We start from the raw sequence: 13793 nt of genomic DNA, 5'->3' as shown, positions 1-13793 counted from the left end.
GGCGACTTTATTCTTGACATATAGTTTTTGTTTTTTTCTTCACTGTGTCCATATTTTTTTTTCTTCACTGTGGCCCTAAAACGCTTCCGTACTAGAGCGTGCAACACTTGGGGTGCTGAAAAACGTCTTTTACGAGACGCTATTATTGTTAGGCACGCCTACGGGTGAGGGGAGAAGACGCAGCTATACAGTTGCCTGGGTAATGATCGGCACTACTGCTTTTAGCCGTGTTTTTAAAGCCCGAGTGACAATTGGGTCTAATGCTAGGGAATGGGATTTAAAGATAATATCGAGTAGCTTTTTGTTCTTTTACAAAAATGGACACAATGAGGGTGGCACGGTGGTGCAGTGGGTAGCGCTGCTGCCTCACAGTTAGGAGACCTGGGTCCTCCTTGCGTGGAGTATGCATGTTCTCCCTGAGTCTGGGTGGGTTTCCTCCGTGTACTCCGGTTTCTTCCCACAATCCAAAGACATGCAGGTTAGGTGGATTGGTGATTCTAAATTATCCCTAGTGTGTGCTTGGTGTGTGTGTGTGTGTGTGCCCTGGGGTGGGCTGGCACCCTGCTGGGGGTTTGTTTCCTGCCTTGTGCCCTGTGCTGGCTGAGATTGTCTCAAGCAGATCCCCATGACCCTGTAGTTAGGATATAGCGGGTTGGATAATGGATGGATACAATGAATAAGACCATCTTCATCAGGTCCTTCCATGAAAACCCTAAATACAAAGAGGACTGTTTGACTTATGTTAGGTAAATTGCCCAGAGACGACTGGGTGGTCTCGTGGTCTGAAATCCGTACAGATTTTATTTTTTTTCTCCAGCATTTGGAGTTTTTTTTTTTGTTTTTTCTGTCCACCCTGGCCATCGGACCTTACTCTTATTCTATGTTAATTAATGTTGACTTATGTTTATCTTTTATTGTGTCTTCTATTTTTCTATTCATTTTGTAAAGCACTTTGAGCTACATTTTTTTTGTATGAATATGTGCTATATAAATAAATGTTGATTGATTGAATAAATTAACATTGAAAATGTGTTTAAGTATGTCAGTTCATCAAGATATAAATGTATACTCCTCCCTAAAAACGGACATGGATTATTTTCTGTTCAAACAATTACAACAACCTTACATTGGATTACAATACTAACGTTGCCTGGGCACTGCCTGCCTTTATGGAAGGCTTAAGAGTAGACTGCAGCCTGAGTGTCTGTGGACTCTTCTGATCTACACCATTACTAACTTCTCATGTTCGGCAAAATGACTAAATTTCATGTGTTTTACTAGGTTTGTGTTGTCGCCGCAATAACGTACGTTTTCCTGACACGTATCACATTTTGCTTCATTGTTGTTCACTCAGTGGAGCAAAATAACTAAGTAAAGGACATACACAGGCTGTCTGCTCTGGCTAGTGGGCCGCAGTAGAGTACCGTCAGTGAGAATTCCGGACGATGATAAACGCGGAAGGAAAAGCAGCTCCCTTTTTTTACACAAAATTACACGTTTAATTATTCATGTTCTCACCATCTAATGCTTTTTGAAAATAATTTCTAATAAACTTGCATATTATTGAAAATACGTAATATTGATACTTTTAATGTGAACACGTTTAAATTAAAAAGGACAGGATCGAAAGCATCGATACTTTAGTATCAATCCGCCCATCCCTACTTTCAACGAAAAAGTAGGTGCGCTTTTTGAGAAGGAGAAGGAGGAGGGGAGGATCCTGGAGAGGGACATAAAAGGCGCGATCCAATAAGCAAGCACCTCCGACGCGTGGATTAGTTGGCGCGCTCGCGACCGGAAGTGTGGGCTAACCAGCGGAGGTCGTCTGTCTGTACTGCTCTGATTGTTTTTGGCTGTTGACGCCGGCGTCTTCCGATGGAGGGACACTTGAACGACGTGACACCGCGGGTGAGGCGCAATTCGGTGTCCGAACTGGTGAGAGCGCTCTGTTACAACTTAAAAAGAAAGCGCAGCGAATAGTTTCATTTGTTATATAACCGTGGAATACCCAATTGTGCCTCGCAGTTAGGAGCCCCGGGTTCGCTTCCCGGGTCCTCCCTACGTGGAGTTTGCATGTTCTCCCCATGTTTGCCTGGGTTTCCAACATCAGAGTCCATTGCATGGTTCTGACTTGTATTGAGTCGAGGTACTGATGCGAACACCATACATATGGATAGTATCAAATTATATATATATATATATATATATATATATATATATATATATATATATATATATATATATATATATATATATATATATAGTGGAACCTCGGTTTACGAGTAACTTGGTTTACGAGTGTTTTGTAAGACGAGCAAAAACTTTTTATAAATTTTGACTTGATAAACGAGCGATGTCTTGCAATACGAGCAGTATGGATACACTTTGTCTGCTGAGCGTCATGTGATCACAGCTGAGCTGATGGTTCTTCTCTCTCTCTCCTTATCTCACTCGCTTGCCCAGCGCGTCTCTCTCTCTCTCCTTATCTTGCTTGCTTGCTTGCCCAGCGCGTCTCTCTCTCTCTCCTTATCTCGCTCGCCCAGCGCGTCTCTCTGTTTACTACAGCATTGTGACTGTGTGTGTGTGCGCTGTGAAGTGCAAGTCCCCATCTTGCTTCCCAAAACACGAAGCTGAGTCTCAGTACTTTAACACTAGCTTTATTCAGCTTGAAACAGCAACAGCGCTGTTATTTATTGGAGCGGGATCTTTATAATGTTCCTTGTATGACCCATTGACGACAGGCGCTTATAGCATGTCTGCGATCTTTTTGGATGCGCTTATACGGTGAACTGCTACAGCGCTGGGAGACTTCGATTGCTTTGGGACGCTCTTCAGCGTGTCGTCTTGTTGGGTGGAATCCCACATGAGTTTAGAAACTCACACCAGCCATGATTCTTTTTAAAGGGAAAGTGCAGGTTAATTTGTATTATGTATTTTACTTTATATTTTGTATTAATCATTTTTATATGAATAGTTTTGGGTTGTGGAACGAATCATCTGAGTTTCCATTATTTCTTATGGGGAAATTCGCTTTGATATACGAGTGTTTTGGATTGCGAGCACGTTTCCAGAACGAATTATGCTTGCAAACCGAGGTTCCACTGTATATATATATATATATATATATATATATATATATATATTTATAATTTCGATTATGTTCCTGTTCTGTCTGTAATGAGGGATATTTTTCCATTTCGTCTTTTTGTTTTCTGCATAAGCAGAGTTTTATTATAGTGGTGGTTGTTCTGTTATAGTCCCATGTAAATTATTGTTTTATTTGTGAAGGGTTTTTCATGTGGCATATTCTAAGAGGGAAGATGGGCAAAAGTATGTTTTGGATTTGTTTAATATGTGCACTATTCATTTCATTGAATGAACTGGTCTGAGTGTTTTTCCTTTTTTTTTTTTTCTCTGTTTATAAGGGACACCATTTTAAAAGAGGATCATATTCGGGCTATGGTTCCATCCATTTCCGAACTTATTAGAAACAAACTCTTACTAAGGGTAGGAGGTTTATGTTTGTGTTGTGGACCTTGTGTATTAATTAGAGGCATTCGCTTCAAGAGCAACTGGATTTATAGTGCGGAAGGCAGTTCCTGGTGGTGATTGGCCATGCAGAAAAACACACAGAACGTAGCAGAGGCATACAAAACAAAGCGGACATTACAAAAGTAACTAACATTCCTGCACAACTCAAAATTAAACAAAAAATATATGGCTGAGATATCTGTCTGTTATAATAAAAAAATCTTGCATTGATACATGATCTTCTTGGAAGACACTTTAATGTCACGTGAGACAAGGCAGTGAGACAAAAGGAAAGCTGCTGTTCAGGCTTTTAAATGATCGACACGCAGTGTGACAAGCAGAACACGCAGCTCAGCAGCAGCAGCAGCAGCAGAAAGCCAGCAGCTGATCTGTCTGCATGTCCTTAGCATGCGTTCAACACCCCCCCAAACCCCCCCCCTCCTTTCACAACGTGAGTGGCAGAGACATGAAGTGGCTGGAGTGTAGCGTGGTCTTGGGGGGTGGGTGGGCAGGCGAAGTGAGCAGGGGGCAAAGCCCCCTATTAACTCTTCAAGAATGAGCCCATTTGCCCTAACAATGGGAGCTCATCAAAGCATCAAAACAACAGACAAAATGGTCCAAAAAGTTATTAATGGTCAAAACAAAGGAGAATTGTCATAGATGTCAGAAACAAGCTCAGTGGCTCAAAAAATTAAAACAAAAACTCCACACGAGAGTTAGGTTTCCAGAATCAATATAGAAAAATGTATAAAATTCAGAAAAAGGATGCCAATCGAACAAATACATTAAAATGGATGGTAAATACATAACCAAACTGAAAAATAACAAAAAGGCAAAGAGACTTAAACTATCTTCAGAAGCTGGAAGGAAAATGTACAGTGGTGTGAAAAACTATTTGCCCCCTTCCTGATTTCTTATTCTTTTGCATGTTTGTCACACAAAATGTTTCTGATCATCAAACATATTTAACCATTAGTCAAATATAACACAAGTAAACACAAAATGCAGTTTTTAAATGATGGTTTTTATTATTTAGGGAGAAAAAAAAATCCAAACCTACATGGCCCTGTGTGAAAAGTAATTGCCCCTGAACCTAATAACTGGTTGGGCCACCCTTAGCAGCAATAACTGCAATCAAGCGTTTGCGATAACTTGCAATGAGTCTTTTACAGCGCTCTGGAGGAATTTTGGCCCACTCATCTTTGCAGAATTGTTGTAATTCAGCTTTATTTGATGGTTTTCTAGCATGAACCGCCTTTTAAGGTCATGCCATAGCATCTCAATTGGATTCAGGTCAGGACTTTGACTAGGCCACTCCAAAGTCTTCATTTTGTTTTTCTTCAGCCATTCAGAGGTGGATTTGCTGGTGTGTTTTGGGTCATTGTCCTGTTGCAGCACCCAAGATCGCTTCAGCTTGAGTTGACGAACAGATGGCCGGACATTCTCCTTCAGGATTATTTGGTAGACAGTAGAATTCATGGTTCCATCTATCACAGCAAGCCTTCCAGGTCCTGAAGCAGCAAAACAACCCCAGACCATCACACTACCACCACCATATTTTACTGTTGGTATGATGTTCTTTTTCTGAAATGCTGTGTTCCTTTTACGCCAGATGTAACGGGACATTTGCCTTCCAAAAGTTCAACTTTTGTCTCATCAGTCCACAAGGTATTTTCCCAAAAGTCTTGGCAATCATTGAGATGTTTCTTAGCAAAATTGAGACGAGCCCTAATGTTCTTTTTGCTTAACAGTGGTTTGCGTCTTGGAAATCTGCCATGCAGGCCGTTTTGCCCAGTCTCTTTCTTATGGTGGAGTCGTGAACACTGACCTTAATTGAGGCAAGTGAGGCCTGCAGTTCTTTAGACGTTGTCCTGGGGTCTTTTGTGACCTCTCGGATGAGTCGTCTCTGCGCTCTTGGGGTAATTTTGTTCGGCCGACCACTCCTGGGAAGGTTCACCACTGTTCCATGTTTTTGCCATTTGTGGATAATGGCTGTCACTGTGGTTCGCTGGAGTCCCAAAGCTTTAGAAATGGCTTTATAACCTTTACCAGACTGATAGATCTCAATTACTTCTGTTCTCATTTGTTCCTGAATTTCTTTGGATCTTGGCATGATGTCTAGCTTTTGAGGTGCTTTTGGTCTACTTCTCTGTGTCAGGCAGCTCCTATTGAAGTGATTTCTTGATTGAAACAGGTGTGGCAGTAATCAGGCCTGGGGTGGCTACGGAAATTGAACTCAGGTGTGATACACCACAGTTAGGTGATTTTTGAACAAGGGGGCAATTACTTTTTCACACAGGGCCATGTAGGTTTGGATTTTTTTTCTCCGTAAATAATAAAAACCATCATTTAAAAACTGCATTTTGTGTTTACTTGTGTTATATTTGACTAATGGTTAAATGTGTTTGATGATCAGAAACATTTTGTGTGACAAACATGCAAAAGAATAAGAAATCAGGAAGGGGGCAAATAGTTTTTCACACCACTGTATCTAAGGAGTAATTAAATTTTAAATTACATAAATAATAACAGTTACAAAGAAATTATATAATATATATAAATAAATAAAACGGCGATAAACATTGCAAGTTAAGGCAAGAAATACAAATGTTTCTTAATTTCTTATAAATTAAAATCACTCCTACACTTTTCAGAATGCAAAATGTATATGTTTACTTAATTTGCAACCTTAAACATTTTTTATTTTAATAAAACAGTGCATAAATTAAGGTGGGCCAGACAACCGCCTTCCTGACCAGCCATTCAAGTCTGTCAATGCTACAGGGCTAAGGATGGCGGGGCCTCATCTGGCACCACTGGGTGCAATGCTGGAACCAACCCTAGACTGGGCGTTGATCCATCATACAAGACAAGTGAAAGCGATAGTTTTTATTTCATTGCAGATTTCACGTTGCAAATGGTGTATTTGAAATAAATAAATGAAGAAATATTTAAACAAATACATAAGGAATTAAGAAATAAAGTTTTTTTTTTTTGATGTATTAAATTATTTATACACATTTTATTTTGTTGTTATTTATTTATTGTCACATTTCACATTACTTTTATCAATTTACTAGCCAAAGTACTCGGGATTTCCTGATTGTACGTGGGCAATGGTTTAAGACAGGAAAGCAAAGTTTTGTGCATTTTTTAAATGATGAATCTGTTGTTATTGCCAGCTATCTCGTCTGCCATCCACAGATGAATGTCTCTGCTGTTATGAATTGAGAGTTTGCTCTTTTTGGCTCTGATTGGATTCCAGAATTGCCGTAACACCTTGCTCAGCTGTAACCACAAGTGCTGTCATTTCTGACTCGTTCTCTTAGTTCAAGGTGCACAGTTGATAGTGCTTAAATTATAAAGAAAAGCCGACAATGCATGAATTAAGCCAAAACCCTTTGATTTTTCTCTGTGTTGTGCTGCATTTCCCTTCTCCATCAAGCCTCACCTAACACCCCCCTGTAAAAGCGCACAATGCTCCCTTTTTATATTACACTAGATAGAAGCAGCACATGGCGTTGCCTGGTAAATAATGTTGAGCTCTGGTTGTTTTGTCTGTCAGTCTGGCTTCAGTGTGTTCAGATGTTTCACCTACTCTGAGCCAGCAGGTGGCACTGGTGTGAAAAAACTGTAGCACACAAGAAATAAAACAACCCTGAGACCCCCAGGTTCAAAATATTGGGTTCCAAAGTAGTCTGTCTTGTTTGTATGGTCCTAGAGACCAACTGTGAAAAACTTTGATACAGGTTGGTCAAAGGGGATTGGATTGTATAGGGAACAGATAAGACAGATGGAGAGCCATTCTTTTTTATATTCAGATCATTTTTATTTCTGTGTTATGTTAAGAATTATGTTATGGTTTGGTTTCTACTTATATTTTTTATGTTTTAATCCTTATCCTTCTTACTGGTCTGGATTTTATAAGGAATATTCAAGTACACATTCTGTTTTCTATATGGTGAATTAATTTAGTCCAAAATATTCCTCCATATGGGGGTGTGGGAAAAAATCCCCAAGAAAGGAACATGGCAGCACAAGGGAATGGGAAGCTGTATCCAATTTGTTTGGCCTGTCAACTTCCATTCTACCATTGCCTTCCTGTCCGCTTTTGGTTGCCATGTTTGGGGTCAGTGCTGCCAGGGTAGGCACAGTTCTAATCTGAAGGTTAAAAAGATGGATTAATGGCTGGAGCTTTACAACAATGACTACTTATCCTTGACTTCAGCACTGCAGGTCAGGTAATAAGTAGACAATTTAATTTTTGAATGACAACTGCATGTTCGGAGGAAAATGACAATGAGAGGTACCTTAATGCTTGTTGTCGATGATGGGGAATCGCTGTTTTGCCGCAGTCTCATATCTGTGCACACCTTAGCTATGGTCGCCGCTGCATTTCTTATGGGTTCATTGACCGAGTTCTCAGACAGTGTCTCTGTGAGAGCAGGAGTGCACTGTTCAATTTGTTCTGGAAAAGGAAACAACAAGCAAATCACAGATAGAATAGTGAGACTCCTCCATACACCTCATCTGTGGCTGAACTCTAAGGGTGAATGAATGAACAGATCATTGGCTATATTCAGGCACAGCACAAGAAACATTCATACATTTGGTTATTTAGTCTCATGGACTCACCCATCCATACTTTATTGAACCTGCTTAGTCAACAGTGCCATAGGCTAGTATCCATCTCAAAAGCAATAAAACCACAAACCAGGAAATCCTCCTAGATGGAGAACCAGTGCATTGGAGGAGTCTACTCCTACAAGGTTAGCTTGGTCCACTACAGGGAGATGTGGTGAAAAGACTTCAAGGTATCCATAATCAGAATTCACTTTATTAGCCAGATGCCCTAATGTGTTCTAGGAATTATTCTTGGTGGGATTGACACAACAAACAAGGACAAGATAAAATAGAATGAAATATGATGAAAAACCAAAGTTCTAGGTGTTGAAATTGAGTAACACTTAAGTGTAGAGTGCCTACGGAGATAAACAGTTTAAGTGACGTGTTGTTTTAGCTTCCACCACTCAAAGGCATTTTCTGGAGGTCCTGAACTTCATATAGGACTTTAATGGTTGGTGAGATACAGATGATGGACTTTCCACAGACTCCAATGATGTGTTACAGATTGATCAGAGGTAGCACCCAACCAGTTGTAGATGATGTCAGAATGGACTTGTTGATGGACCGATATTGCTCGAGGGAGATTGAACTTCCTCAGCTGTCACAAAAAAAAAAAATTCTCTGATTGGCTTAACACATGGAATGTTTTTGTCCCACTTAGGGTTTCGTGGAGAGCACAGTGCCCGGACACTTAAATGACTCTGCACCATTTAGAGCAAGTGATAGGTGAGGAGATGGCTATTAGTGGAAGTATATGATCATGTCCTGGGTCCATATTATTATGGCTACACCAAATGGCTCTTGTCTGCAATATGGACTCATCAGTGTTTGAAATGAGGTGTTTTATTGTGATGTCATCAGCAAACCTAAGAAATTTGACAGACAAATCCCCAAAGGGACAGTCATTTGTATATAGTTCAGAGTTGTGAGGAAAGAACACAGCCCTGCAGCACACCAGTTACAAGGCTCAAAGGTCAGACATAGGTTTGCCCACTCGTGTGTACTCTTTCCTATCCATAAGAAAGTCCGTAATCCCGTGACAGATTGAATTTGGTGGGTTTCTTAGAAGCTATATTTGACATCAGACGTGCTTCTAAAAGACCTCCGGATGTGTCTGAATGGGAAAAATGAGTCAGGGACGAGTTTATCAGCTGGAGGGGGGGGATATTGTGAGAACAGAGAGAACATCAGGATGCCAGTCTATCACAGGACCTAGTCATACACACACACTCACAAAAGGCCAGTTTAGAATTGCCAATTAAGATACACAATATGCAGAATGACAATTGGCATAAATCCTCACGGACATGCGAAGAACATGCAAACTCCCTGCAAACAACAAGCCAGTCATGGATTGGGACTGAGGATGCAGGGTGTATGAGGTGACAATGCTAACCACTGTGCCAAATGACAGCCCCAGTCCACCTCAAGGCCTTCTTGTGCACATATCCAAGCAAGTCTACAATGGACAGGAATGTCTAGCATATGCAATACGTTGACAAAGTTTCTTTAGTTGATACTTTTAGATGATTCTTGATACTTTTCAGTCAGGCTTCAGAACAAATCACAGTACAGAAACTGCACTTGTTAAAGTAGTAAATGACTTGCGGGTAAATGCAGACAGAGGCCATTTATCTGTTCTCATCCTCTTAGATCTGAGTGCTGCATTTGACACCATTGATCATAATATTCTTAGAAATCGCCTTAGTCAATGGGTGGGCCTCTCTGGCAGGGTCTTAAATTGGTTTGAATCCTACCTGGCAGGGAGAAAATTCTTTGTGAGTTGTGGTAATCACATCTCAAAGACACATGATATCCAATATGGTTGTCCACAAGGCTCTATCCTGGGTCTGCTGCTCTTCTCAATCTACATGCTTCCATTAGGTCAGATTATCTCAGGTTACAACGTGAGCTACCACAGCTATGCTGATGACACACAACTGTACTTATCAGTAGCACCTGATGACTCCGACTCTTTCGATACACTAACACAATGTCTTACTGGTATTTCTGAATGGATGAATAGTAATTTTCTCAAACTAAATAAAGAGAAAACTGAAATTTTGGTAATTGGCAATAATGGATTCAGCGAGGTTATCAGAAATAAACTTGATGCACTGGGATTAAAAGTTAAGACGGAAGTAAAAACTTTTGGGGTAACCGTTGACTGTAATCTGAATTTTAAATCGCATATTCATCAGACCACTAGGACAGCATTTTTTCACTTAAGAAACATAGCAAAAGTTAGACCTCTTATATCATTGAAAGATGCTGAGAAATTAATTCACGCTTTTGTTTTCAGTCGACTAGATTACTGTAACGCACTCCTCTCAGGACTACCCAAAAAAGACATAAATCACTTGCAATGAGTGCAGAATGCAGCTGCTAGAATCCTAACTGGGAAAAGAAAATCCGAACACATTTCTCCAGTTTTGATGTCACTACACTGGTTGCCTGTGTCATTCAGGATTGACTTTAAAATACTGCTTATGGTTTATAAAGCCTTAAATAATCTCGCTCCATCTTATATATCGGAATGTCTGACACGTTATATTCCAAATCGTAACCTTAGATCTTCAAATGAGTGTCTCCTTAGAATTCCAAAAGCTAAACTTAAAAGAAGTGGTGAGGCGGCCTTCTGCTGTTATGCACCCAAAATCTGGAATAGCCTGCCAATAGGAATTCACCAGGCTGATACAGTAGAGCACTTTAAAACACTGCTGAAAACACATTACTTTAACATGGCCTTTTATAACTTCACTTTAACTTAATACTGATACTCTGTATGTTCAATTCATCATAATAACTATTCACAGTGGCTCCAAAATCCATACTGACCCCTACTCTCTCTTCTGTTTCTTTTTCCGGTTTCTTTGTGGTGGCCTGCACCACCACCACCTACTCAAAGCATCATGATGCTCCAACATTGATGGACTGAAATCCAGAAGTCTACGTGACCATCATCATCAGGTCCTTCCATGAAAACGCTAAATACAAAGAGGACTGTTTGACTTATGTTAGGTAGATTGCCCAGAGGGGACTGGGTGGTCTCTTGGTCTGGAACCCCTACAGATTTTATTTTTTCTCCAGCCTTTGGAGTTTTTTTTTTGTTTTTTCTGTCCACCCTGGCCATCGGACCTTACTCTTATTCTATGTTAATTAATGTTGACTTATGTTTATCTTTTATTGTGTCTTCTATTTTTCTATTCATTTTGTAAAGCACTTTGAGCTACATTTTTTTGTATGAATATGTGCTATATAAATAAATGTTGATTGATTGATTGATTAGTAAAATTCTCTTTATTGAATAAGTTGGAGCCATACTTTTATTTTAGGAGCTGGATAAGTCAGAAATTGTTCAGCCACATTTATGACCATACCAGGTCAGATAAGAACTTTTGTTAAATTCTGCTCAGGCGCTTATAATTTATGGGTAGGAAGTGGAAGTTGACGTTTCCGCATCGATCTGCTTGTAGCCGATTGCACAAAAATGCCTATTAAAACCTGCATTCCCATTCTGAGTGCATAGCCACTGCTTTGATACTCTATCAGTAACATCAAAAGTAGAATTTATAAGGCTCTGGAAAGAAAAAAAGGTTTAAAAGCATTCATATCCCTTCACCTTCCTGGAAGACAGTCTGGGGGAATTAAAGGTGGCTCAGATGAAAGGCCACAGATAAAATGGATGCTGAGTCTGCCTGAACTGACAATACACAACCACAGGTATAAGAGGCATATCAAGGACGACAGGACAGAAATTGAAGGCTAAGAGATGGGTCAAACATCTCTGTGGCTCCATTCATGCAGAAGGCCATGCTGATATCTCTATCTCCATAGAGGGGCCATGCTATGTCTCTACTGTGCCATCCAAGGGAAATGTTAGTTTGTGTTGGACTGGAGATCAGTCAGCATACTAAGACAGAGAGCCACCTTGTAGCTTAAACAAGATGAATTGATTATCACCAACATTTTATTAATATTACTGTCACGCTCATTTTTTTTTCACCCTGCTTATGTTATGGACACAGTTGGAAATCTTACACATTGTATTCATAAAACAGATTAAAGTAACATCTCTCCTGTCTGTTCTGGTGCCATATCTAATGGCCTGGGGTTAAAAAAGGGGGATGCATTGAAACACAGCAGCAGTCAGTCCTGACAGTGGCCAGGCTGGTGATTAAATCTGCTTAGATTAGAGATTGACCTGTTTTTCGAGTCCCTGGCACCAAACGAGTTCCAAAAACAGCACTGCCATGAACGCCCAATGGCAAAACCAAGCTAGAATAAGGGCAAGGAAAGATTTATTTTAGAAAATGTTCTGTGACCAAAAGCCAGTTCTGGTGAGCACACAAGCCATAAAAAGAGCTGCCAGCACAGGCAATCCAAGGTGAACAAGTCCTGATACACAATCCATATTCCAAAGCAAATGGGTTAAAGATCCAGGAGATCATCAAAAGAAGTACAGAGAAATGTAAGTAATACTCGCCACCCAGAAACTGTGGGAGAACCTCCGGATTTATAACTCGGAGTGCAGTTCCTGGTGGTGTGGCAGGTGGCCCCAAATCTTGGGGGATAACCCACATAACAAAGAGCATAACATAGGCAGCTTAATGCATAAAACACAATCAAAAAATTAAGAATAATGCACATAAAGATTTAAAAATGAACAAGAGACATAAATCACAAATTTCAATCCTAGCCAGGGTGAGATATGACAGCCATCTTCTGCTCTGGGGGTGATTTTTGTTTATTAAAATGTCTTCTATGATATTCACGTTACTGCATACTGTTTTGTTTTACAGTACTTTTATGGGCGATGCCATTTTGCAAAGTTTTTGAGTGGCCACAGCCATCTTGTTTTTCATAACTAGTGATGTTGTGAATTGCACCGATGGTGGCATGCATTTCTTAAAGTTAAAGTTTTTGTCTCAAAAATAAAAATTTATGATGGATTTTCTTGCGGTTTTAGTTCAGTTATGGAAGAGATATCCTGTCGCTTTGATGTTTTTTTTGTGCATCCTGAGCCACTGTGCTTGTTTTGGCCATGTGTTGCTGGTGTTCTTGGTAAGGACCATTTGATTTTGATTTGCGACTCTCGCAATGATTCTCCCCTAAAAAACTCTTGTCCTATTTATCCAGCCATCTTTGGATGTTCCTGTTTTTCACCTGGGCCACAATTAGCTGGAGTAATTTCAGCCATACAAGAAGTAAATTAATTATAGCGTGATCCTATACAATTCTGTGGAAGTAAGATGAAATGACGTGTAGCTACCTGAACAATCTGCCTTTCCTGTTTCCGCACAAATCGAGGCCAGTAACTCCAAACTCCTCGGTGCAATGGAGTGGTCATTGCCAAATGATGTTTGTCGTTGTTGGGGTACCTACAGGAAGACAGAAACAACGTCTGCATGGCGTTACATTCAGGAGCATTTGGGAACTTAGGTAACAGTTTTGAAAATTGGTAACTAAAATTTTTTCATTTTCTTGTTTTGAGACAAACAGCAAATTTGTGTTTCAAACCAAGGGTGGCCAACTCCGATCCCGGAGAGCCGCAGTGGCAGCAGGCTTTTGTTCCTACCCAGTTGCTTAATTAGAATCCAAGTCCTCACCAATAACAGATCTTATTTCATTTCATG

General features: G+C 40.1%; 1 protein-coding gene across 1 annotated transcript in view; it reads right to left on the bottom strand.

Annotated features, from left to right (window-relative positions):
* c18h14orf180 (chromosome 18 C14orf180 homolog) overlaps positions 1 to 13793 on the bottom strand; it is a 79096-nt gene that overhangs the window by 9270 nt on the left and 56033 nt on the right. The window contains exons 4-5 of the mRNA XM_039740952.1: positions 13430 to 13538; positions 7842 to 7999 (exon numbers count right to left, since the gene is read on the bottom strand). Coding sequence (XP_039596886.1) covers positions 7842 to 7999; positions 13430 to 13538 — 267 coding nt within the window. The remainder of the gene's footprint in view (positions 1 to 7841; positions 8000 to 13429; positions 13539 to 13793) is intronic.

This window comes from Polypterus senegalus, chromosome 18 (genome assembly GCF_016835505.1).
Source record: "Polypterus senegalus isolate Bchr_013 chromosome 18, ASM1683550v1, whole genome shotgun sequence".
In the NCBI taxonomy this organism is placed as follows: Eukaryota; Metazoa; Chordata; class Cladistia; order Polypteriformes; family Polypteridae; genus Polypterus; species Polypterus senegalus.
The sequence above is the reverse complement of the archived record's forward strand: the minus strand, read 5'-3'. Positions and strand labels throughout refer to the sequence as shown.